This window comes from Ambystoma mexicanum, chromosome 9, assembly GCF_040938575.1.
Source record: "Ambystoma mexicanum isolate Mex_15411 chromosome 9, UKY_AmexF1_1, whole genome shotgun sequence".
In the NCBI taxonomy this organism is placed as follows: domain Eukaryota; kingdom Metazoa; phylum Chordata; class Amphibia; order Caudata; family Ambystomatidae; genus Ambystoma; species Ambystoma mexicanum.
In genome coordinates, this window is record NC_090931.1 from 181,354,696 (window position 1) to 181,381,076 (window position 26,381).

The 26,381-nt window shown below is 47.1% G+C and overlaps 1 protein-coding gene across 1 annotated transcript in view; it reads right to left on the reverse strand.

The window, feature by feature from the left end:
• ARCN1 (archain 1) overlaps nt 1–26,080 on the reverse strand; it is a 343,782-nt gene extending 317,702 nt beyond the window's left edge. The window contains exon 1 of the mRNA XM_069614428.1: nt 25,930–26,080. Within this exon, the coding sequence (XP_069470529.1) occupies nt 25,930–25,932 (3 nt within the window). The 5' untranslated portion in view covers nt 25,933–26,080. The remainder of the gene's footprint in view (nt 1–25,929) is intronic.
• Nucleotides 26,081–26,381: the final 301 nt, after the last annotated feature.

Genomic DNA, 26,381 nt, shown 5'->3' on the forward strand with positions numbered 1-26,381 from the left:
CCTAGGGCATACGAGTTGCGCTGGCCCCTGAAGCAGCCTGTATTGAACATTGCTACAAAGTTGCACGAGCTCCGGTGACCAGCGCAAATGAACGGGTTACTGTTTCTTTGTGCGGCTATTGACATGAGCGTTGCGTTGACTGGATACAAGTATTGGGTGCTGTTTCCCCCGTGTAACTTGTTACAGTGACTAACACTGAAGCACAACGAAGGCGTGGTCACATACACCCTCCCAATCTGCTGTGGATGCAGACTACATGCGCTTAAGGATACAGAGTGTCGCAGTGCTCACAATATGCTGTACGGCAATGAGCAAATGCGGCCCAGATACGCTTTGTAGAACGTTGGCTGGCAGATAATTGATAGCTGGGGGCAGTCTGGCAGTGCACAGAGGAAGAGACTGATTGTTTACCGGCCACATCCTGCAACTATATGCGGGCATGTGGGGGAATGGACTGCGCCGGCTGCTCACACAGGGGTGTATATTATGGTGATCAGTGCTGCTGGCTGGGTCTAATATTACAGCCATTCGAAGTTTGCATGTGGCGAGCCCCCCAGCAGCCAATGATGGCTCATGAGAACCAAAGGGGTCAGGTACCCTGACTGGATGCAGGAGGGCTCGTGTGCCTGCTAGCACCAGTGGTGGGGGTGCACGCTGCATCGCCCCCCTAGATGTCATTTTGACACCCAGGCATGGAACTACAGGATTGAGGTCACTGGTGAGTCTGGATGAAGCTGCGGCTGCGCCACTCATGACAAGGCAGTGGCTTCGGATGATATGACCACTGGAGTGGAGCCCACATAGTCGACCAGACACCTTGTTCAAGGGGACACGGTGGCCATAACAGGGGTTGTACACACAGCTAGAACCAGACGCAAGCTCAACGAAATTGCAAGACACTGTCTGTGGAAGGGGTAGATGAACCTACGAGTCGACTGACAGACAATTGGACCTGGCGCCCTTTACCGAAGTCAGCACAGGACGAGTGAAGACATGGCGACAAAGGCGAGCAAAGCCAAGTGCAAACAACCCACGATGGAAGATTCGCCAGGGCAGCCCCCATGCCGGATGGTGCCAAAAACAAAGCAGGAGGCAGAAGCAGAAGGGAACCAGACGCGAGGGGACCACCGGATCTTCGATGCTATAGCAGAGTTGAAGACGTCCTGGGGGGAGCAGGATGGACGCATCCATAGCCGAACTGCGGTCCTCACTGGAGCAGAAAATAGACGCCGTTTGCGTGGACATGAATCTTTTACGATTAGATGTCAGGAAGCTGTCAGATCGGACTGGGACACTAGAAGAGGACGTGGCAACCAATACGAATACCAGCGCTGACAATGCCAGGGAGGTTGTGACACTCTGCAGCAGGTACTGTCATGGCCACAAAACACAAAAACCACACCATCTAGTGATGGGGCAATGGGTCACTTGACTCACTTATGTCCCTTTGGGACCCATAAACACAGGGGTCCTGGCCTTTGGCGCCAGGCTCGTATAAAGATGTGTGCAGGAACACTTTATTTCAGTGCAGGAGTGCTTTTATTTTACAAGAACTTTCAAGGAGCTGAAAGCCTTCATTCCAGAGAACATCCTCATGTGCTGGCTCATCGGGTGAGGCAGGGTGTGGCAGGCAGGCTGAACCTGGTGGGCGTGGCTTCAGAAGCTCAGCTATATAAGCTGCTCCATCCTTAAGGCCGATGCTTCGTGTTACTGTGCACTTGTGTGCAACGTGACGCTCACCGCCGCTTGACCAGTTTACTTCACTTTGAAACCAGGCGTTCTCCTGCATACTCACCTCCAGGAAACCGGTGCTTCATCGCTTCATCTGCAGACTCCTCTCCTGCCATCCAGTGATCTTGACCCAGACGCCACAGCACTACACTCCGCATCCACGTACTCCGACCCTGTGAAGACGACAAGGTTAGAACATCCGTCCAAGGGCCGCGCCGCATTTGAACCCCGTGCGCCCCCTAGTTAACAATTTACCAGCTATTGAACCGCTGCAGCTTTGTTCCCCATTCCTTCCGGCTGCCGCCTCGAGCTCTGCAGCTTCTGCCGGGCAGGCAACATCACCTGCAAGGAAAGAAAGCAAAAGAGCAAACATCAAAAGTGGAACGGACAATACAAGACAACCAACTTTACAATACAACAGAAGTAGACAAGGAAAGACAAAAGGCAAACAGGAACCCTTACCTGAAGTATAGTGGCTTAGTTGCAGCAGAACTGGACTACCACATGCAAGGAACCAGTGAAGGAACTCGGTCCAGATCATACAAGCGCCCCTACCAGAAGCAGCAGGACGGAGTGCTCACCAAAACTAATCAACAGGTGAGCTTTCCAGGGACAGCGCATCCCACGGGTACCACGGTTTGGGAGAAGGTGTCTGGAAGGGGGATCAGGCACACAAGCTGGCATACTCACGCCCTCTATTCTCCACGCAGGAGCAGTCGCGAGCAGCATCACCTATTACCAGCAGTCACCACATAAACACAGAGGGCGAAGTCAGACCTGAGCGACCTCACCCCGGGGAAGGCTGCAACCGTGCCCCAAAGCCTCCGCAGAGACCAGGTAAGCATAACAAGTACACAATCTGGAGAATAGAGCTGAGGAGGCGGAAGGGAGAGCACGCAGGAACAACGTCTGCATCGTTGGCCTGCCGGAGGGAACAGAGGGCTCGGACCAGACTAATCATGTTGAAAACATGCTGCTGCAGGAAATTGAGGGTGGCGCACTTTTACAGTGATTCACAGTTGAAAGGGCACACCGGGCTCAGACCCGGCAACCCAGCCCGCCCCCCCCCCCAACCGCCCCGTAGGCTGCCGATTATAATTCAAAATCTTAGCAGAGATCGAGAGAAGATCCTGGACCATTTCCGGAAAGGGGGAGGTTGATTAGCGGAGGTGAATACATGCTACTGTACCCAGCAAAACTGAAAGTCATACATAACGGAAGAACGCGTTTGACACCCCTGAGGAGGCGACAGCGTGGATGGATGCGCAGAACTGCCCAGCAGATGCAGACGATCAGACAGAGAACATTACAGGTCACTATGGCCCACTGTAAACGGTATTTAGATATTTCTGCCGCCTTTAAGTATAATTGAATGCTGTGGCTACGGCTAGGGCCACATGTAAGATATTTCACAAATCATGATGGGCTGACCCTCCAGCGAGGGTGCAGGCGGTGAAAAGAGACTTGTACAGGAGTGACAGTAGAAGTATGTCGTCACCCCCAGTAGCTTAGGCTAGTAGTTAGGATATTAGTAGTTTAGTATCACCCTGCTGAGTTTGGAGTATCGGTGTGAAACGTAGAAAAGGACTAGATGCAGGGGAGCCTGAGATCCAGGGATGGTGCTGGGCATTTGTTTTGGGAGGTGGGGGGAGAGGTTGAGAAGGCAGTTGGGAATAACAGGAGGGGTAAAGCCTGTGATCACGAATTAGCTTTGAAAATGAGGCCACAAGCCTGCATTTGCACACCAAGGAGGAGGATTATTGGAAGGGACGATGGGGGTAGGTTATGGATAATATGGGCGACCTTAGGATAGTGACATGGAATGTGAGGTGACTAAACTCCTATATTATATTAAACGTAACAATGTGATGATTTATTCGAAGAGGCTGAGGGTGGATGTGGCATTATTACAGGAAACTAACTAAGGAATGGATGGGAGTGGTCATACGGAAATGGAAGGGCACGACCTTGGGAGCTACATATTCGTCTTACGCATGTGGAGTCCTTACTTGGATTGCACCGCATGTCCAGTTTAAATTGTTGCACTGTAGATGGAGAGGGTAGAATGTTAATGATTAAAGGTTTGGTAGAGAATGTGAAAGTGAATATTGTGAATGTTTATGCTCCGAATCATGACATAGGAGCTTATTTTAAGAATCTGTATGCCATAATTAGCCTATACATGGATGGAGCAGTGATATGTGGTGGTGACTAACTGCACGCTGGACCCGAGGTTAGATAGGTCGGATTGAAGACAGGGTGGGCTGTCCCCTGCTGCGAAAGCGGTGTGCTCCCCATTGGGTGACTTTCAGCTCGAGGATGTCTGGAGGATGCAACACAGGGGGTATTCACATTACTCTGCCCCGCAGAATGTATGTACTAGACTGGATTATGCGTTTGTTGGGCCTGCATTACTACATGCTTTAACAAAAACTCAATATAAAGCCATAGTACTTTCGGACCATGCGCCACTGATAGTTACGTGGCAGATTACAACCCCTAGGGCAAGAATCCCGACGTGGAAACTTAGAGCAGAGGCATTGAAGCATACCGCCTTTAGAGAAGGCTTGAGGAGAGATATAGTAGAGTATTTTCAGCTTAATACTGGGAGCGTTACTTCAGCGGGGACGCTGTGGGAGGTGTTCAAGGTGGTGAGAAGGGCGACCATATCGCAATCGAATAGGATACAGGTTAGTATCAGAGACCTCAGCAAGGCGGAAGAAGAACTAGAAACCAAATTACGAGAAGGGGAAGACTCCCCAGGAGAGGTGGGGACCGTTAACCAACTGCAACAAACATGTAGAGGGCACTGGGATAGATTGTGTAACTTGAATTACAAGTATATAGAAACATACTGAGGGTGACAAACCGGGCAGGCTATTGGCGTGGTTGTACAAGAGAATCTCCATGGCAGGCTATCAAGGTGATTAAAGGGGCTGATGGGCGAATACGAGATACCCAAGAGGAGGTGAAGGATAGATTCTATGAATATTATGAAGACCTATATGCAGAAGTGGGAGATGGAGATAGACAGAGGAAGCGGTAGACGAAATGACCCTGCCGCAGTTGGAGAAGTGAGAGAGTCAAGGTGCCTGTGACACTGGAGGAATTGGAATAGGTTATCAAATCACTACCCACTAGTAAAGCCCCAGGAGCAGATGGCCTACCGAGTGAATTTTATAAAGCATTCCTGAAGGAGTTGCTCCCTCCCCTGCTAGCCATGTTAAATGAGGCGAGGTCGATGGGTTACCTGCTTCCCTCCGGGAAACAATTATTCCGCTGCTGAAGCCTAACAAACCGGAGGAACAGTGTGGGCCCTACAGGACGCTCTCTATGCTTAATCAAGATAGAGAAATGTGTTGGCGAACAGGCTGAAACCTTTTCTACATCGCCTTATTCATCCAGACCAAACAGGTTATGTCCCGGGGAGAAATATAACTTTTAGGCGGCTGCATCATTTTATAGATCAGACTGGAGTGAGCTCACAAGAAATCGTGAAAATCTCATTAGATGCTGTGAAGGCATTTGACTCGGTCAAGTGGCCATGCTGTTTGCAGTGTTGCGGAAATGGGGCCCAGCTTCCTCAAATGGGTACAGCTACCCTACAGTGACCGTTGGCTCGGGTCAAAACAGGGAAGACTATTTCTAACAGCGGCTGTTAAGCAGGGGCACCCGAACGGGAATGCCTGTGGTCCCCAATGCTGTTAATACTGGCACTTGAGCCCCAGGCGGCGTATTTACGGCAACAGTTCGGTGAAGTCGGGAATACCAAGGGGGGGGCACCTAAATTCAATGTATGCAGATATGCTGCTATATTTACAATACCCTGAAGAGAACCTGCAGTATGTCCTAGAAGTAATGCAACAGTACTCGAAGATGTCGGGTATAACTGTTAACCCCAGTAAATACAGCATATTCCCTCTGGGCAGGTACGTGGGATTACCAGTAAGCAAGCTCCCCATACTACAGATTGGGTGGGTGACCGATAAGTTTAGATACTTAGCAATACCCATCTACCATAAGGTAGAGACCGAATATACGAAAAATACGGTTAGAGCAGTGGCTAACATTAAAAACAGCATGATATTTTAGGCCAAGCTACCGTTGACCATGAGGAAAGTGGCTCTGCTGAAAATGGTTGTACTGCCTAGGTTATTGCACTTTTTTGTTATTACATACCCGATACCGAGACGCCTCTTTGTGGATATACACAGCATGTGTAGAGGGTTTATATTGGGAAATGGTAGAAACAGGATTGCATGTGGAAATTACAGAACCCGTACGAACTGGGAGGAGCTACAGTGCCTCATTTTGAAGTGCATTTCCTGGCCAGCCAACTCCAGTACATTACAAGATGGCTGGCGGATGAGCCCACGTCCGAATCCAGGCTCCTTGGGGCAGAGTGTGGCACTTATTTTTTGAAAGAATGGGTATGGTTGCCAGCTGGCCGATGGAGGAGGGTCTGCATTGTTGAAGTGGGTAAAAAGGTTTGGCAAAGGACCTGCCGGCTACTGGCCAATCTGGAGCGGTGTTCCGCACAGATACTGTTAGTGGCGTTGGAAGGAATTGACTTACAAATGCGGAAGACTGTGGGGATAGCGACGCTGGGAGATGTATGGCGAGAAGGTGCAACGATACCATTTGAGGAATTGATAAGAGACTCGATTACACCAGGGTCAGTACATTACATACGCCAGGTTAAGTCAATTAAGAGTACGTGGACGGAGTCGGCTATGACGCAGCAGCCCGACACTGTGGTGGAAACATTCTGGGACGTATCTGAAGGTGGACACGAAGACTCCCGAATATACAAACTGGTGATGACCCGGGTTGGGAAGGAAGTGATTAAGGTGAGGCGTGATTGGGAGGAATGAATAAAAGGAAAAAGACCTTCACTTGTTTAGCAGCGCCACAATGAGTAAAACAAAAGACTGATATAGACGTGCTCAGTAGTTGTCTATGTTTAATTTGATGTATATTAGTAGATAGAAGAGTTTGATTTCTTAAATAGTCTAGAGTAAACCGGCCCCTACGCGCCTGACGTGTAATTAAGTACGGTTGCGAACTACAGGAACTGGAGACTAGAAGTTGAGTGCTACAGCATGCAGGGATCAACGAAGAGTAGTCAGGGAAATACCGCACCAAAGGCAGGGAATGAGTGTCTTTATGGAATTTGAAATCACTCAGTTTGAACAGGTGCAGCCAGTGCTCCAGATAAGATTTTGAAGTCAGAATATTTTACTCCCTATTTTTTAAAGTTGGGAGTAAAATGATTTTTAGGGAGAGAAATCGTCCACTTCCCAATGGAGTATTTTGTAAGCGAATAAAAATGACAAATGTTTTTGTAACAATTATTCCTTTGGACTTAGTTATTCATACACATTAAAAGTTATGTTTACTTCTTCCTATCCGGCAGTAATGTTAAGAGTTTCTTCCTGTCATACTATGTGCACTACTGGTCCAAACATGTTCTTGGAGCTGCGTAGGTGAAAGCAGGAGCACAAGGTCTTGTGCGTTTCCAATTTTTTGGTGGGAGCATTTTTACTCCCATTTTAATTTTTGGGGAGAATTTACCTATTTTTAGGGAGTAAAAGTAGCTGATAAACCCCCACCACTTATCTGTAGGGCTGGGTACATCAGAAGTCTAAATGTAACAGACAGAGCACAGGTTCCTCACTCTAATAAACAAGTTCCCTGAAGGGTGTCGCAATGAAGATTGGATAAGCAGGATCCAAAAGCAACTCTGGAGATCAACATTAACCAGCGACCAGGAGCCAACACCGAGTAGTGAGGAGCTAGCAAATATCAGTCTGCAATTCTAACATACAAACAAATCCCTCAGCCATTATTTAGGATCCCATATGCTTTAAATGTCATGTAGATGTGCTCTAATATTCATTTATAGATTGTCCCAAATGCACAGAGTTAAGTTCACATCAGTGTGTTTGTTCAGCATTAGTTGGCCTAGGGGAGCCAAAAGGTAGCTCCTGGTAGCTGTTGGTGTCAAGCAAACCAGGCTCTTCTAGGATACAAGCAGGAGCTAAACAGCTCCCCCCAATTTCGAACCCTACCCTGGGTTGAATACCAGTTAAAATAAACATCTTAAATGCAGGACCCAGAAACAAAACACCTGTAAGTGGGCTAAGGGATAGAACAGCCACTGAATAATAGAAACATGTATTTAAGTTGCCAAAAACTGGCTGTGAAACTCCTCGGGCATTTTCAAAAACTGTCAGTCCATTTGAACTTTCCTTTTATTTCTAATCCGATGTCACGTGATGAGAATTAGGGGAAAAACACCCATGGGCTTGAAATAAATGTAGGATAGTTTCAGTTTTCCTGCAGCTGTCTCTGGGCTTTGCGACTTCATACAAAACCGTAATCGTTCATCAACTGAAAAATACCATTACAGACGGTTCAGGATTAAATAAATTGCAATAAATAACAAAACCGTATTGAAGCCTCACTTTCTTTAGTTATATAGACATGAATGGTTGTCGCAAATAAGCATTTGCAAACCCAAAAGTTTTTGTATCAGCATTTGCCAGGTACTACGACAAAGATGGCAACCTGCACATATGATGGCATGCCTGACAAAAGCTGCAAGGGTAACGATTTGAAAGTGAAATAAAGCTCATCTAATACCTATTCACTAGCCAAAACCTTTGGCTTTGCCAATGCTTGTTAACTGAATTCAGAGGAATGCACATATGCAACGAGACACATCCTATATGCAGAGGGGCAATGTTCAAATTGCAAGCAACTAGCTGTGCATAAAACGTTTAATATTAGGGTATTTATTGAGCGCGGACCAAGCTTCAGGAAGCAACGGAGCACTTTACAAACATGGTGAGGGAAGCAGAGAAACAAAAAGCAGCAGGGAGCGGATAGGGGAGGGTAGGCAGTTTGGTAGCAAGGGATCTACAAGCAATCGTGGGACAAAACAGTGGAGAGCAGATCCAGGAAGGGTGGGAAGTGGAGGGTGTGAGGCCCTGGGTGTTTGGTAGAAGCCATTAATTGGAGAGGGGGGGTTCTTGAGCTCCTTCAGGAACTGTGGAACCAAGGGAGCCCCCTTCAATTCTACATATACACAAGACACCACTTCCTGCTCGCCAAGAATCAATCATCACCCTCTAATGGCAAGTGCACATTTTGAGGTTTACTATGAAATAAACCAAGACATCTGTGCATTGGAAACTGAGCATTTGCACAGATACCCTTACCCTGAGACGTGGCTAAAATGCCATGCAGATAACCCAACTGAGTGACTCATTTAGAAGCTGTTCTATCCTCATGGGCAAAAGCGCTGGGCGGGCTGTCCAAAGGAGTACATAGGGTTCGATGTTACGCACTTTTGAATGTTGGATTGAGTTGCAAATAAAAAAATGTAAAAACACCACACAAAGCACCAATCCCTGTGTGCATCACATACATGGGGATTCAGACATATGGCCTTTTTTATCACATGCATACTTGTCAAATATCTGTGGTGATTATGTTCCCAAATTGATCTGATTTTATGCAAAGCATGTTGGAACCAACAGTGGCGTTATTGGTCCCAGTTTCTCAATAGAGGCATTACCAGACTGTTCATATCAGAAAATGATCAAAAATGATCAAATCCTAGAATTGACCGTAGAATGTGCTCAGTAAGAGAAAGTAATATTCGTATGACAAATAGATACTAGAACTTAATTAGAAATTTACATTGTAAGCCATTTTTAAAATGTTACTACTATTCAAGGATGTTTTGGTTGGGGGGAGGGGGGTGGGTTGAGGGGGAGTGAGAACACCCACTTCAAGAAATCTGTTTGCTCTGGTCAGCTGGCGGTCAGCAACGGCCTTTGTGGCTCTAGCAAACCCACACCTGACAACACTCACAAAGATGGCATGCGAGAGAGAAATAAAAAGAGCACAAGAGAAACAGAGTAAGACATTGCAAGGTAACGTATTCTTCGAGACTTCATACTTCTTGGCAACCCGGACAGACCTCCAGCATCCAAGGTTATGGTATCTAATAACCTCAGCACTCAGACCCCATGTTTCTCGTTATTTCAGATTCAGGCCTTTTCTACACCTCTGACAGGCGTCACCCCCTAGTATCAGAGTACGTGTAGCAAGCAGGGACTCCAGCAACCTTGTACCAAGAGGACATTTCCCAGTCTCAGCAGGAAGCAGTGAGGAACACACCCTTCTCCCAGGCTACTACTGCCACTAGGTGTACCCAGCCTCTTATAGTGGCCTAAAGATTTGGGCATTTTGGTCGCCCCTTGAGATTAGCTGAGGCTGTGTTGAGGGGTTGGATTGGGCTTTTAGCCCGTTTTCCTTAACTAATCTTCAAATGTATAACAGTAGCCTCTCTGGTACTGACAAGGTTTATTTTATCTGCAGAGGCGCGAGGAACTAGTAGATGGAGGTAGAAATCTTTTGTGCTAAAAAATAAGGACGCCGCTGAAGTATTAATGAGGTTTATACCCAATTTCTTTGAGGTGAATGATCGAACGGCAGACATTTTGGTGGTATGAGATGAGTTCAAGGCTTCTATTAGAGGGGAACTGATGAACTGGACTGCAAGAATGAGAAGGGTAGGAGAAGCTAGATTGGAAGAGCTTGAAAAGGAACTAGGAAATTTACAAAGAATATGCTTTGTCAAAAGAGGAAAATATAAGAGTCAAGATATTAGATGTTAAGGAAATTCTGAAAAGTGAGGTGAACTCATAAATTGAGAGGATTGTAATACATAAAGCAGAAATACTGGGAACAAGGGGATAAGGCAGGTAAGTTGTTGGTAAATAGATTGAAGTTAGTCAGAAAGGATGCATGTTAAAAAAAAATTGATTAATTTGGAAATGGAGGTTAAGAAAGAAAATAGGTGAATGTTATCATTCGTTTTATGCTAAATTGTACACTGAAGATATTGCCCCACAAATGGATGAACTTGATAGTTTGAGAAAATTGCCCTCCCCACACTTTCTGAAGGTAGATGTTTTATGGAGGCCCCGATTACCATCCTAGGAGGTAATGTCGGTGATTGGGGAATTAAAGGTAAATCTCCAGGAATGGACGGTGTAACCGCAGAATTTTATCAAGCATATGACGAAGTGTTGGCACCGATTTGATGTAATTTATATAACTTTTTTTGAGAGAGGGGAGGTTATGCACTTCAATGAAGGAGGCAATCATCACTGATCCCGAAACCTGGAAAGGATGCAACTAAGTGCAGTAATTATCGGCCTATCTCCTTACTTAATGTTGACATAAAAATCTTTACCAGGATCCTGACTGAGATTCAAAAAATATATGGGCGAGTTAATAGAGCGATCTCAGACAGGATTCATGGAGCGAAGGTATGGATATCATATTAGAACACTATTAGATATATTGAGTTTGCCAGACTCAGAGGTAAAGGGTATATTGTTGATCTTTTTAGACGCTCAGAAGGCCTTTGATAGTGTATAGTTCTCTATCGAAATTAGGTTTTGGTCCTTTATTAAGGCTACTCAAGCACTCCAAAATGGCATCTTGGCAAAGGTGTGGGTGAATGAGGGATTTTCTACGTTATTTTCATAGTATAGAAGCACACGGCAAGATTGCCCTTTGTCGCCATTGTTATTTAATTTGGTGTTAGAGCCCCTGTTAGCATACATACGTAAAAATAGGTATATCAGAGGATTAGGTGCGAGAGATGGGGAAGTTAAGGCATTGGTTTATGCAGACGATGTGGTGGTCATCTTGAATGATCCTGTTGTGGGGGATCATGTATTGAGGAGTGTTTTTGAGGAAGTGGGAAAGTTATCGGGTTACCAAATCAATTGGGATAAAACGGTAGTATTTCTGGCGAGGAACTCGCCAGGATGTGAACATTTGCTGGGATGGAATTGTAAATGGGAATATTCTTGTGTGAAATACTTGGGTATTTATATTACTCAGGATTTGTTATAATGTGGATAAGGTCAATGAGGTTCTTAAACGGGACATTATGAGATGGGGACATGTCAACCTTACTATTTGGGGTAAAATGAATGCAATTAAAATGCTTTTGCTACCAAAGGTTCTGTATGTTGTTCAATCTCTGCATCTGCATTGTACAAAGAGCATTTGCACGCATAGATAGGTTGTTTCAAGACTTTTTATGGGGATTCAGGAAGAGAGCCAGCATTCCTCTCTGGTCCGGAAAGTTAAAGATGGGGGTTTTGGGTACCTGATATTAAAGAATTATGGTAGTGGTTTTTTATTGAAAAAAAGTGTCTGATACACTGGGGGAGATCTGAGTCAGATGCCGTGGTGGGTGCAAATTGAGATGCAGCGGTTTTTGCTGTATGATATTAAATGTTTGTTTTCTTTTGAGATGTTACCTAGGAAGGTGCAGTATTTGAAAACAGTATTGGCTACAAAAGAAGCATTGTCGTCATTGATAGTGGGAACTGGACGAGGACTTTATATTTATGAGGAGGCATCCCTTTGGCATAATCCTGGTCTGCAGTTCAATAATAAAGTACTGAATTGGAGAAGTTGGGTTAAGAGGCATTTTAACTATTGGTGGTGTGTGGAGTGATGAAGGAGTGGTACCTTTTGCCGTTTGGTTGAGAGGTTTGGACTGCGGAATAGGGAATTAAGATATGATATACTTGTAACTTTACTCTCAGAAAGGAGACAAATGATGGATGCTCCATTTTTGAAGAAACCAGAAATTTTTAATATATTGGTTACTGGATCTCAAAAAGTGTCTAATTTTATGCAGGTTATGCAACTTGATGGGAAATGGCTGGATTCATGGGAAAGTTACGATTGTCATTGTCGGAAGAGTTAGGCAGGGAACTTGCACCAAAAGAATGGGAAAAGATTTGGAAAGTCCCGACGAATGCTAAAGTGGATTTACAGTTACGTTTCATCCATCAAAGGATATTGGGCAGAATATATTGGACCCCAGTGTGTATGTGCGGATTGGGGTTGGTTGATCAGTGTTGGGGTTGTAGGAAGGAAAAGGGTAATCTGCTACATATGCTGTGGAATTGTGAAAGGGTGGTGGATTTTTGGAGGGATGTTATTGACAGGATTGACCAAATCTGGAACATTATTTATCCACGCAATCCCTTGGCAGTCATCTTACAATTGTCAAGTGGTGGGTCATCTTACAATTGTCAAGTGGTGGGCAGGATATCAGCTGGATAATATTGTGTGGGGTGTGCAAAGTTTTGTTGATGGCGGCTAAACAGATATTAAAGGTCTGGAAGACGAGGAAGAAACAGACAGTGGAGGAGTGGATTTTAGATGTTAAAGTGTTGTCAAGATTTGAAAAAACTATGTATAGTAAACAAAACAAGGAAACTCTTTATGAAGAACTGTGGAGAAGCTTTATTGATATTTATGGGTGATGCTGGATTGGGTTGTGGAGTGAAATGGTTTATTTTCAGACAATGAATATTGGGGGGGGTGTGTTGGTTATGTGGTTGTTTTGTGCAGTCTTACTTGTCTGTTGACATTTGTTTAGTGCATATGGTTTTGTTTTAGGTTAGGCCTAGTTAATTATTGTAGAATATAGAGTTACAATTTACAATTCCATTATAATAATTTTCTTAAGCTATTGTGTAGTTTGTGACTCAATGACCTAAGATGTAGATACTGTTTTTGTTGTACCTTGTTGAAAATAAGAAATAAAGAGTTTAAAAAATTAAAACACAAGGAGCCTCTCTGTTCTGGCGAAATACAGTACTCATCTCTCCTGGTAGTTCTGCAGCATTATACCAGTTGTGCGGGGGCGTGGCCTGGAGCTCACGGTGGAAGGAGGCTAACGCGCCAAGCTCTGGCCGAGAAGCCGCACTACGATCCTTTTTCGACCGTATGCAGGGAACCTACAAGAGACAAAATCACTCAGCAGCCGGTGGAACTCTCTGCCGACTAACGATAGCAGTCCTGTGGAGAATCGGTGCTTGGATCGGTGAATTACAGCCCCACGAGATCCCCCCCGCCTCCACCCCACCCCCCGGGGTCCAAGATGGCGGACTCCATGCTACGCTGACGTAGCCTCGAACTTCACTGGGGACCGCCGCAGCGGCGGTTAGCAAAAGGAGGAGGAAGGAAGAAACCGACATTAACCCGCAGGCACAAACACCTCTGCGGCTCTGAGTCTCAGAGCAGGGCGCCTGAGGCCACAACAGCACGCGAGGTTCCACTGGTCGCTGCGGTGCACCATCAACAGGGGGAGTGGCCCGGTCCTGAACTGTGCCCGCGGAGCTGCTGCGGCCCTCCATGCACCCGCCCCGCCTGATCACCGCAGGAGAGAGCCACTAGCGGGAGGAGAGCCAGATCCTTGGAGGCTTCGGAGACACTGGGGCACCGGAGGGAGGAGCAGGAGCCCCCGCATACCTCCACCTCCCCCCCATCTGTAGTGCGCGATCCGCACACTGACACAAAGAGGCGCCCAAGAAAGTAAAGCGGCGGACGCCGCCGCCTCGAGACGGAGAGGCACCCGATCCTCCTCCCCCACCCGAAGACTGCACTAGCGCACCCGCGGTGGAGAACAGCCGCTTTTGGGGTAAGGAGACCGGGGGGCTCTGCACAACATCATAGCAACACCAACAGCCACCTCCCCGGCTCTGAACCCCATGCCGCTTGACCCCCCCCACTCGACATACCTTCCCCTGATCCCACTGTGGGAAGACAACCCAGATCCTGAGGGAGGATAGACAATCCAGCCCCCCCCCCCAAAAAAAGAAAGGAGCGCTGCCTGGGAAACTCTCACTAAGCACTAACACTGAACGTATGGGCCACTGACACCTGATATACCGGTAAGCACCATCACCTAGTGCCTTCTAGACCTAATCAATGCGGGGGGCAATATCTACCCCCACCCACGCTACCCCAGCACCGCATATCCTTAAAACGGATGTCCTCCAGAAACAATCCAAAACCTGTTACAATGGACAACTATGTCTCCACAAAGCCTACAAAAACGGCTTATCGGCACCCCTCCACCCCTGGACCTACTCAACCAGGAAACGCAAACCCTCCCGAAAGCCAAGCCCAAGTCTTGGAAGCTATAGCGTACCTGCGCACATTCTTCGATACCAAGATAGACGAATTCAGATCCGACATTCAACTTGTGCGGCACGATGCAAGGAATCTAACAGACAGGGTCGCCACCTCCGAGGCAACTATAAAAGAGACAACTGAAAACACAGTCAAACTAAAAGCCAAGGTGGTGGACCTTGAAAGGAAGGTGGCTTTCCTCGAGGCGAGGTCTGAGGAGGCTGAAGGGCGTGCGAGAAGGGGCAACATCAGGGTACTGGGAATCCCGGAAGGCGACAAGGGCTCGGACCCCACTGCATATATAGAATCCCTGCTGCAACAGGAAATGGGTGCGGGAAAACTTATGCAAGCCTTTGCCGTCGAACGGCCACATAGATCTGGACCAGAACCTGCTCCACCCTCCAACTGAGTCATCCGTACTCCCCCAACACCCCCATCCTCGTCGATACATGCAGAACCATAACAGATCTCAAGGTGGCGAGAAACTGGGAACGTGCTGGGATCTACGCATGGGGCGACATGTACGAAGACGCCAAATTCAGAGAATTTGAATCGATCCTAGACTCAGAGGGGCTTAGTAGAGGCCAATTCCTGTGGTACCATCGCCTCAGACAAGTTGCAAAATAAGTGGCCAGAATGGCCGGAAGAACCCAATTTAGACCCCTTGCTCAACGAGATGCACAAGCTCTCAGACGGTTGGAAACCAGTAACCCGACTATACGGCTGTTTGATGGATAGACCCAGCACTAAAAGAAAGATGGGAAACAGACTTGGGGGTAACGCTCACGGACGCTGAATGGGAAAAAATATTGCTTTACCCCAAAAAGGTCTCTAGGAACACCAGATTTCGTCAAATCCAACTCAACCTTCTATACAGAACATACATGACCCCGAAGAGGGTGGCCGGTTTCATTAAAAAGGCCTCATCAAACTGCCCATGGTGCGGCAACGAAGCAGCGGACTTGCTGCACATGTTTTTGACCTGCAACAAGGTGGTGCAATTTTGGTCTAAAGTAAAGCACGTTTGCATAACTGCTGGCATCACCAGATACAACTGGGAACCAAAAGAATGCCTGCTGGGAGCACACCCCAGGGTGAGCAAAGTCAAACACGTGTTCAGGCTGATGGACATTTCCTGCATCCTAGCCAAAAGAGCCATAGCAATGGCTTGGAAGTCGAAAGGTCCGAGATACGAGTACTGGATCAAAGAACTAGATTGGTGGACCACAGCCGAGACAAGTACCTGGCAAGACGGAACACTGGAATGGGCGACACGAACAACACCCTTGAAGCATGGAGGGCTCTCCTCCGCGACATTCCATTTTCTGTAGATCACAAGCCCTCTGAAGAACACGCCTCCCCTAACCTAAAATAAGGCAAGAGACAATTCAGGACCTCAACTTGAACTCCTAAGGAGACATCGAGTTCTTACCTCTATACTTTTCCGTTTCGGAACCCAAGCTGAAGGACGATACTACTATAGAAGACTGTGCAGTTCATGGTCGTTATCTTTTGTTATGTTATTTTATATGGCCAACACGAACTGCTATTAAATACAACCTGCAACGTGTACCTAACCAAATGCCAATAAAATGTGTTTAAAAAAAATACCAGTTGTGCGATGTTATCATTTTGTTTCTAGTCCGCAGCGGATTGGTCTGCAGCATCTTAGGTCTTCCCATGTTCCTAGAGCAGATTGCTGCAGTATCACGGCCCGCGTGGTTGCCGTTTCTTGCCTCTTCTCAGCAAGTAAATTAGTAACCGTTATCAGAATATGAATTCAGAGAATGTGTGCACAGGATGGCCTTGGTTCTACTAGTTGGGCGAAAAAGGTGCTGTGGGTGATCACAAGGGGAAATAAAGTAAAGTATGCCAATAGACTAATATAAATAACATCTCAAAGATATACCTGTGACAATTATAAGACCCATAGAGCAGGTTCTCAGAGTTAAAGCATCCTCAGCGTGCCTTCTCATACATCAACAAAAGCACACAAGTAACATCATCTCCGGTCTCGGTCTCTCGGTCTCTCGGTCTCTCGGTCTCTCGGTCTCTCGGTCTCTCGGTCTCTCTCTCTCTCTCTCTCTCAAAAGCTCCCAAAGTCTACTGTGCTTAGACCATGTGCTGAACTATGCACCAGTGTTTGGGGCAGCTTAAAGGACAACTTAGAAATTAGCTCAAATCCATGCGACAATTCCCTTTAGGAGCGCCCACTAGGATCAGCTTCACATATTAAGTACCCATTTACTCAGGTCCCACATATCAGTGTTATACACCCAGAACAACCAAGCAGATGGCTTTGTCACCTAAAATCCACATGAAAAAAGGTTTTTGGTTGAGGGGGGGCAGGGGGGAATAACCTAGGTTGAGGAAAGACATACATATACTACGGGGACCTAGTTTCTTTCAGCATGCCATTTTACATTCTTGCACAGCACTTGCATTTTTTTCACAACAAGGAAGACTAGTACCAGAAAGCAAAAAAAAAAAAAGAAGGACAGGAAGATTTCACACTTGCTTTGAGGGAAAACGGGGATCGCTGTAAACTTCCATAGGAGTTATTCTACGTTGAAGCTATAAAGACTCTGCTCAGAAGGGTTTGTGTGATAGGAGTCACCAGGTTTTTTTTCCTCTCACCCACAAACATGTTTGGCTTTAAAAATTTATTTTTGTTTTAGTTTTTTTATTTTTAAAAATCAACTTTGCATGAGAGGGTGCTATAGGGCCAACCAAGATGGCTGCTCCCCTGTGAGCTCCCGGGAAGTTCCCGAATGAATCCTGATCAATCGCAGCATTCCTGATGTGCAACACCCAATTCATGCAGACATACTACTAACCAACTCAAGACCAGCACTTTTGCCGGAAAAAAACTGAGAAAAACGCCATACCAGACGGTCATGCGGTAGAGTAGGCCACACCCTCCGGACCCGCGCAGGCCTTCTGGGAGTTGAGACTGCGGCCAGAACATCGAAGTTGGAGTCAGCAGCCGAGAGGAAAGATGCCCGAGAGCAGAACCGATCGCTTTGGCCGGCTGAGAGCAGGCCCCCGCATCCCTCGGCTCGCACAGACATCAGCCGGGGCCGCGTGCCCCCCTTGTCCAACCGCACACAGCCAGACATCCAGATAGCAGCGAAAGGATGCAGGGGGGGGCCCTGACGGTGCCATTGCGGCCCGGCGGGGGGAACAGAGTGACCGCTTCACCACCGCAGCGGAGCCCGAACGGACAGCAGCCGAGTGATAAGAGGTGAGGGGGTGAAGACGCGGCGTAGCCCTGGGGGGCAATACAAACAAAAGTGGGGGCAGCTGGCGGGCACACCCCCCACATCTGAAGACACACTAAGGCTAACCCGCATGAGAGGTGCCAGCGCAAGACCCCACTACACGAGGAGACATTTGATATTAGACATCCAGCCTGGGAACCACCACGCCCCCCACTACGCCCACCCAGAAGGGCACAAGACAGCAACAGATAGGCAACGCAGAGCCCCGGTCCAACGGTCAGTGTGTGGCAGCCGTTCTCACCCCCCCCCCCCCAAGAGCAGCTAACATTGCACACCAGAAGTCCCTTAACGGAAATCGCGGGACACATCCCTGTTTGGGTCCACATGGGCAAAACAGACAAGTCCCAGAGAAAGCTCAACTTTGACGCCGGCCCAGCGCCCAAGGCTCCCAGATCAGAGTCGCCCAGAATCCCTGTCAAACCTCCCAGAGGAAGAACCTCCTCAGCCAGACATCCGGGAAATACTAATGGACTTGAAAGCCGGGATAGGCAGCCTAGACTGCAAGATAGACACGCTGTCATCCAAAGTGGACCCTCTCCAACACCGCCTTGACAAACAACGATAGGCTAGGCAGTGTTGAACAAAGTCTCAGATCTCGATGATGGAGCATCATCACTCACCGCAAGATTCTCTACACTGGAAGGTGAAATGAAAACAGTCCTGGCCAAAAACGAGGACCTGGAAGGACGCTCCAGACGGAACATCATAAGGGTGGTTGGCATGAGAGAACAGCTACAAATTAAAATGGAGGAACATATTGAGAAAATGTGCACAGAGCTTTTCGGTCCCACTGCACTATCTCAATTGTGCGTAGTCAAGAGAGCCCATAGGATCCCATCCACCAGATCCATTCCTGGAGCACCTCCCCGAACGATTGTAGCCAAGCTATTAAGCTATAAGGACTGTAATGCAATTTTGAGAATGGCGAGGGAGAAAGGCAAACTCCCATTATGATAGCGACGACATTCAGTTCTATCCAGATTTCTCCCCATCAGTCCAAGCCCAGAGAAAGTCCTTTATCCACGTCAAACACAGACTACACGACAACCAAATCACCTATTCGATGCTCTTCCCGGGGAAGTTATGCATCCAATACGATGGAGGAACACAATTCTTCAATTCCCCCGAGGAAGCCACCCTGTTCCTAGAGAGGGAGGACTGCAAACCCGCAAACAAAAGCTCCGGACCATCAAGAAGAGAAAGAACGGGAAGAATACCGACTTGATAATAACCCGAAGCATCTGCCTGAACCTTAGCTGAAACACGCCATCAGGGCAATATCAGCAACCGTGACGTGGGAGCCTAATTCTTGGCAGGACACCCACACACATGTTTCCAGTTCAAGTTGGGGGGGTTCCTAACGGACAAGTTGGGGGTTGTTCGTGCAAGGAAGCAAGTTTTATTATTGTTCAAGGTACGCGCCACCCATCGTCGCCCAACCGTCACCTCAACCCCTGAGTGCTCCCCGCACTCCCGGAGAATCGAAGAAGATCCCATACAACACCGACGCAATGCTCACAGGAGCATGAGAGACGAAGAACGAGCCACCGCCCATTCCTGCGGGCACCACACTAAGTCTCACCAGGACAAATCAAGATAGCATCATGGAATATTAGAGGTGGCAATCACCCCGCCAAGACAAGGAAGATCCTACAACTCCTCAGACGCCATAAGATAGAGGGGGCAATGATCCAAGAGACCCATCTTCTCCCCCATAACGAACACCTCCGGGCCCGAAACTGGGGCTGCCACCGATACTTCTCTTCATACGCCAGAGGTGTGGCGATCCTCATTCACCCAACACTATGCTTCCGCCTGACCAAAACAGAAAAAGACGGACGAGGGAGAGCTCTCCTGGTGCAGGGAGTCGTGGCAGAAGAGGGGGTGGTATTCGTCAACTCCTATGCCCCCAACACAGATGGCCCAAATAATTTCCATTGGGTGCTATCTCGTCTAGCACAAGTGGGTAACGCAACCATAATCTGGGGAGGTGATATGAACACACACACCTCGACTCACGGAAAGACAGAACACAGTCAACAACAGCGAACCCATCCAAGGCCAGTCTACAAGTGCAAGAAATCTGCAAAGCGTTCGACCTGATACATTTGGAGACACCAAAACTGGGAAAACGCAGACTATACCCATCACTCCAGCACTAACAATTCAAGTTCACGCATTGATTACCTGCTGGTCTCTTCCCACAGCAAGTGGCAATGGGGTCCCTGCCAAATACTCCCCAAGACTTTCTCGGACCATGCCACAGTAACACTTGAATGCAACCCACCAGACATCAGGTCGAGACCACCACACTGGGGCTTCAAACACGGGGCACTGGCTGACCAAGCCTTTGCAACGGAGCTACGAGAAGAAGTCACTGCCTATCTCGAAATCAACCAGCATACAGTCGACTCTGCAGGTACGCTGTGGAAATCACTCAAATGTTATATAAGGGGAGGATGTGTTTAGCCAAAGAGAATGGTATTTTGAAACTAATCCGCCACCAACTGACCATCAGTGAAAACCACCTGAAATCCTTAGGTCAGCAACGCTCCACTAACGAAAATCACACTCAAGCAGAGTTGAAGAAGGAACTTCTCAACTTCGGGACCCTAGCAGAGCGCGAATTAAAATTCCTAGGACACAGAATAGAATCAGACAATACGGCAAGGGCCAGAAACCAGGAGCTCGCCTCGCCCGACTGATCGCAGCAGATAGGAAGCCCACAAGGGTAGAAAGAATCCGATCTCCACAAGGAGACATGATATATAAAGAGGACAAAATAGTCGAGGTGTTCGAGTATATCATGAAGAGCTGTACATCGCCAATCACCCACCAGAAACAGAGGCGATCCGCAAATATCTTAACGACACCGAGCTGTACTGGGTGGAGAGGGAACTCAGTGAGCCTCTAAATGACCTCATCTCACTAGAGGAGATGCAAGAGGCAATAAAGAGCCTACCCACCTCCAATGCCCCCAGGCCCGATGGGCTAACAGGTGAATTCTATAAATTCTTTGCCCACATCATAGCTCCCCTCCCAAGAGTCTACGAAGAGGCAATTGAGTCTGGCATTCTCCCCCAAACTCCAAGGGAAGCTAACGTAATCCTCCTTCATAAAAAAGACAAACCCCCTGAAGAATGCAAATCCTACCGCCCAATCTCTCCAATTAACCTCGACAACAAAATCCTGGCAAAAATCCTGGCAAATAGATTACTCCCACTAACGCCTGCATTGGTGCTAGCAGACCAAGCAGGATTTGTACCCGGGCGAAATACAACATTTGGGATACGGAGAATGTTCGGGGTGATAGCAGCACTAGACCCCAATCAGCAGACTATAGCGGTGCTGTTAGATGCCAGAAAGGCCTTTGGATGTCGAGTGGGCCTTCCGGTTCGCAGTGCTGCAGCAACTCGGGCTCGTGAACCAGTATATTAAATGGGTCTCCCTCCTCTACAACCAACCCCAATCAGCAATTATCTTAGGAAATACGAAATCCACACATATAAAACTCTGTGGCACCAGACTAGGATGCCCACTTTCCGCCCTGATCTTTGCACTAATAATGGAGCCCCTGGCGGCTGGCCTTTGGGAGCAGCAAATTCAAAGGGCTTAATATCGGACCCCACAAATTAATAATATCCCTTTACGCCGACGACAGTTCTCTACGTACAAAACCCTCGCGAAAACCTCAATCTCATCATGCTATAAGTAATAAAGTTTGGGGCAGTGTCGGGGCTAAAAATAAACCATTCCAAGTGAACTGTTTTCCCCCTGAATGCTAACACTAGATAATTTATTGACGATTACAATTTCAAATGGGAAAACGCCCACGTCCGTTACTTGGGGATCCAGATGTCCCTGAATCACCATGAAATATTCAGAGACAACTACTAAAGTGCACTTAAAACTCTATGAGAAAAGGTGAGCAGGTGGAAAGCACTCCCGCTTAGCTTGTGGGGAAGGGAGTCCCTAACAAAAATGGTAATTCTCCCCACACTTTTATACCTGTTTTCCAATATTCCAATCCTGCTGTCTCGGCGCTTCTTGGGGACTGTGAGGAGCTTGGTGCTGGACCCAATTTGGGCGGGCAAACCAGTGAGGGTAGCATACTCGTCCCTCACACTGCCTGTAGCTAAAGGTGGCCTTGCACTCCCTGATATGGAAAGTTATTACTGGGCAGCTTAAGCTCAGTTTCTCAGCCACTGGTTCTCAACTCGCTCAAGCTCAGTTTCTCAGCCACTGGTCCTCAACTCAGTTCATAAGACCATATGTACAGCTCTAACGAGCCCTCGCCTGAGAGCCGTAATCATTAGCAAACAGGCAGTACCACACACTACACTGAATATAGTACAATCCACATACACCATCTGGCGGAAAATTGCAACGTACAGATCAGATACTCACCTCTCCTGCCCATTAAATTTATCCCAGGGGTACCTCTCACCGCTGAAAAAGTGTTCCTTAAGTGGGCGGACAAATACAAGATTAGTATGCTAGGGGAACTGTTCGACCAAGAAACCTTTATAACACCCCAACAAGCAAAAGAGAAAGGCAGCACTACCTTCCTGGATATAGTCATATACTTCAGATTACGATAGGCTCTGCAAGAATTTATACCTTCGTTCCCACAACCACCACCAACATGGCAGTTACTACACCGAGCGATACAAGCACAAGGAGAAGGGCTTCATCGATATACAGAACCCTTGTAACAGACACATTACCAACGAACCCAAGAAAGATGGGAATAATTTGTATTCTTGTAAACTGTAAATGCGAAAATCAAGTTTAAAAAAAAAAAAAAAAAAAACTTTGCATTTTCTCTTTTCTTAGTCCAACAGAATATACCCAATGTACAACACAAGTGCCAAAAATGATATACCCTTCAACATACAGTGTCAAGAACAAAGTATAAAGATAAATGTTATTTGAACGTCCATCTGTCCTTCCATCCACATTAGGCAAAACTCTTTTTACATCCCTCAAACCAGGATAGATAGATAGATAGATATATATATATATATCTTGCAGCATTTTCTGCACACCATCAGAGCCACGTAAATCGTTACTCGTCTTTTAATGCAAATATATAACAGCACTACAAGACGAGTTCCCCCCCCCCCACCAAATGTAGCCCCATTCCATCAGCGAAGTATACTGAGGAATAATATCTTAAAGATGTGAGCGTGAAATGTACATAATTAACAAAGAGGTGGAGTGGGTGGAGTGGTGTTAGTGGAAGCAGGTCAATCAAATTATATTCTCATTGGAAATTTGATACAAAGTCTGCAAATACAAACCATATTCATATCACAAGTCAGGGAGATGTACAGCACAAACGCATTAAATCACACGCATTGCCTTATCACATGCAAAGTTCGTAATGGGCCACCTCGCGAAGACACTTCATATTTACTATTCCACAGTCTGATATTTCCTAACGATTATTATTTCAGGGGACAACCATTTGAACCATTGGTGCGTGACAAGTTTCAGGTGACCAACGAGCCCCGAGCCAGCCCTTATGTTCACCTAATGGCAACAAGTGTCTCCATTATATAGCATAATCTACCATTATTTTGACGAATTTCACGTCTTATTTTTACTCAAGCTCCACTGCATGTCTCTGCCCTTGGACGGATGGCCGTTAATATAGCATCATTTATATGTGGCATATTTCCGTACATCAGGCCTTCTGCCAATGCAAGTGCAGATTTGGATTCACACAGCAGTTAAACTATGCATTCATAAACTCAACATCTCCCACAGCTTACAACAGTGAATCCACCCTCATTAACTGGCCATGCACGTATGGCTCTTGTAGAGTAGTTTATACTTCCTTATTCCCTTCCGCCCATCACCATCCCCCTCCCAACGCGGTTCACTGCATTCACATTTTTTGCACGGCATATCCGTGGCTCTGTCACTTCTGACAGTTGGTTTAACATTCCCAGATTATATACCCGGGATTTGCTGAGGGCAACAAACAGACATTCTAGCCTTTGCACAAAAGCACATCTAGGGGTCATCGCATTGTCAGGATTAAAGCAAGTGCAATTCTAGTCCAGGTAATTTACAACGGCCTTTAACTTCAATTGACCGTAAATTGGCGTTTGCAAGGGATGTTTAAGAAATGGAAGTGGCAAGCTGAGTTGGAGCCCTTAAAACCGGAATTACATGTGTATTTTATGATTCTCTATAGGGAATTATTCAAATCTATTGTGACAAATGATGTATTTAGAAGAACGCCAAACCAGTAATACTGGTCAAAACATGGTAGGGTTTATTTTTTATATAGCAAATATGATGCTCTAGCCCAGGGGTAAACAAGTTGTAAGCAGCCAGGCATAAAAAAGTAGCACCCCCCCTCAGTTCACCACATAGCAAACCACGTCTTACTCGCCAAGAGTCAATTATCACTACCCAATGGCTAGTGGAGAGGACCAATTTCTAGCTCTATTCTACTCAGCGTGGAATTCCATTAACTGTAAGGTCTCTCCCAAACTCCATACAACATTAAGGGATTACAAAAGCATACCTAAAACTCGAGAGCTACTGGCTAAGGACAAACTAGCCCTGTGTCCAGCCGTCACATTTTTGTCAACATTGTGGGAGTGGGGAGGGGGTTCCAAGAGTTCAAGCCAATGGCTCAAAACAAGTTCCACTTTCTCCTCAGACCTACACTGGATGACTCACTTTCGTATATGTGGAGAGGAGCTCCAGGGCCTCTTCTCAACTCAAAATCCAACCGCAGCTCATGCCACGGACAGCGTTGGGGCCCTTCATTCTTTTCATTGAAATGGGCCCAGACATGAGGACGCTGGCCAACAGCTAGTCCCATGTTGGCAGTGTTATGGTTCGGCAGCATCTTTAAACGTGGACATTAAATATGCATTTTGAGGTGTGCAAATTACAGGCTGCTGTTAAACACCTCATTGCCTTTTTACTCTGGTCTGCATAATCAATCTGTAGCACAACAGTCTGTCATCCTTTAGTGCGCAGTTCCACAACTGCCACATGATAATGAGCAACTTTTAACACATTCCTTTCTCTCCATTATAATGTAAGCACGCAGTGGTGTCTCAGCAGCAGACAGGAGCCCCAATACATCTTTAGCCGGCTCAACACGCTTTGGCAACAGATTTCGGAGCTTCACTGCAGACGTCACCCTTCCTGCAGATGCCCAGAGCAGCAGTGTGGTCCTCTACCTACTCGCAGATAACAGCTACTGAGCCCTGAGTAAGTAGCCCACATAACATCTCTTCGGCTCCAGAAAGCATCGCAAAGATCCATACTTTTTCACATCAGCCACCAAATTCTCTCCTCAATAACTGACAGCAGCCCAGGTTCCACTTCTTCTCTGGCCATGTTTATTAACCTTCTGGCAGCAGCCCCAGAAAAACTCGGTAGCCAGTGACAGCAAGTTGCCAAGACATCGTCGGTCTCAGAGAAGCTCCTGCTCTCTTCGGCACCTCATGTTATCTTGTCAAAGTCCTGTGCCTCAACGACTCTGCGATATCTTCCTACCGTGGCCGCGAGCCTTTGGTGTTTCTACTTCCTACTCCTGTGGTCTTGGTATAGGCTAATCTCCCTGTGCCACGGCTCAGCCACACGCCAATACTGTGCCCTTCCAGCAACTTGCCATGGCTCCCATGGCTTGCAACGACAAACGCCTAAAATTCTCCACCTCCCCCTCATAACATAGACCCTTACCCTACCATGGTTACACGACTACAGCGCTTTCTCCTGCCGTCCGGCTGCTCTGTACAGTCGGGTACTCTGACACCTCAACTGACAGGCGCAGAGCGTCCACTTTAGCTCGGGACCGCTTGCCCTCCACCCTGCCTTTAGACCGGGGTCTGACCCGTTCCCCGGCCCCACGTACCATGGCTCCGGCTCCCCTTTCCTGACAGCCACCGTTCCTCCGCCTCCCTCGGGTTCACAATATGGCAGATCTGCGAGCCACGTCCTAACCGGAAGCGGTGCGAACCTGAGCGTCCTGGACCGTAGGTTCAAAGGTTGCGGCGTGCTGACGTGTAGTCTCCAGCATCAATGCCCAAGAAATCAACGAAGGACGATGTGGCAGCCGTGTTTGGTCTAGCTCCGCCCTCGTGCAGCAGAATGATGCTTAGTGTGAATCCATGACAACCGCCCACGGTGCAGCGAGCTTGACTGTCTTGTTCATTGGAATGGGCAGCTGAGTATAGTCTCTCTGTTATTTCTTTCTTTATTATTTATTACACGCCCAGACCCTGATGTATCACGGTGAGGTTACAGACAGTACTTTGTTAAAAGCAATTAATCATATACAGTTTCATTTATAGTTACAATTACAAA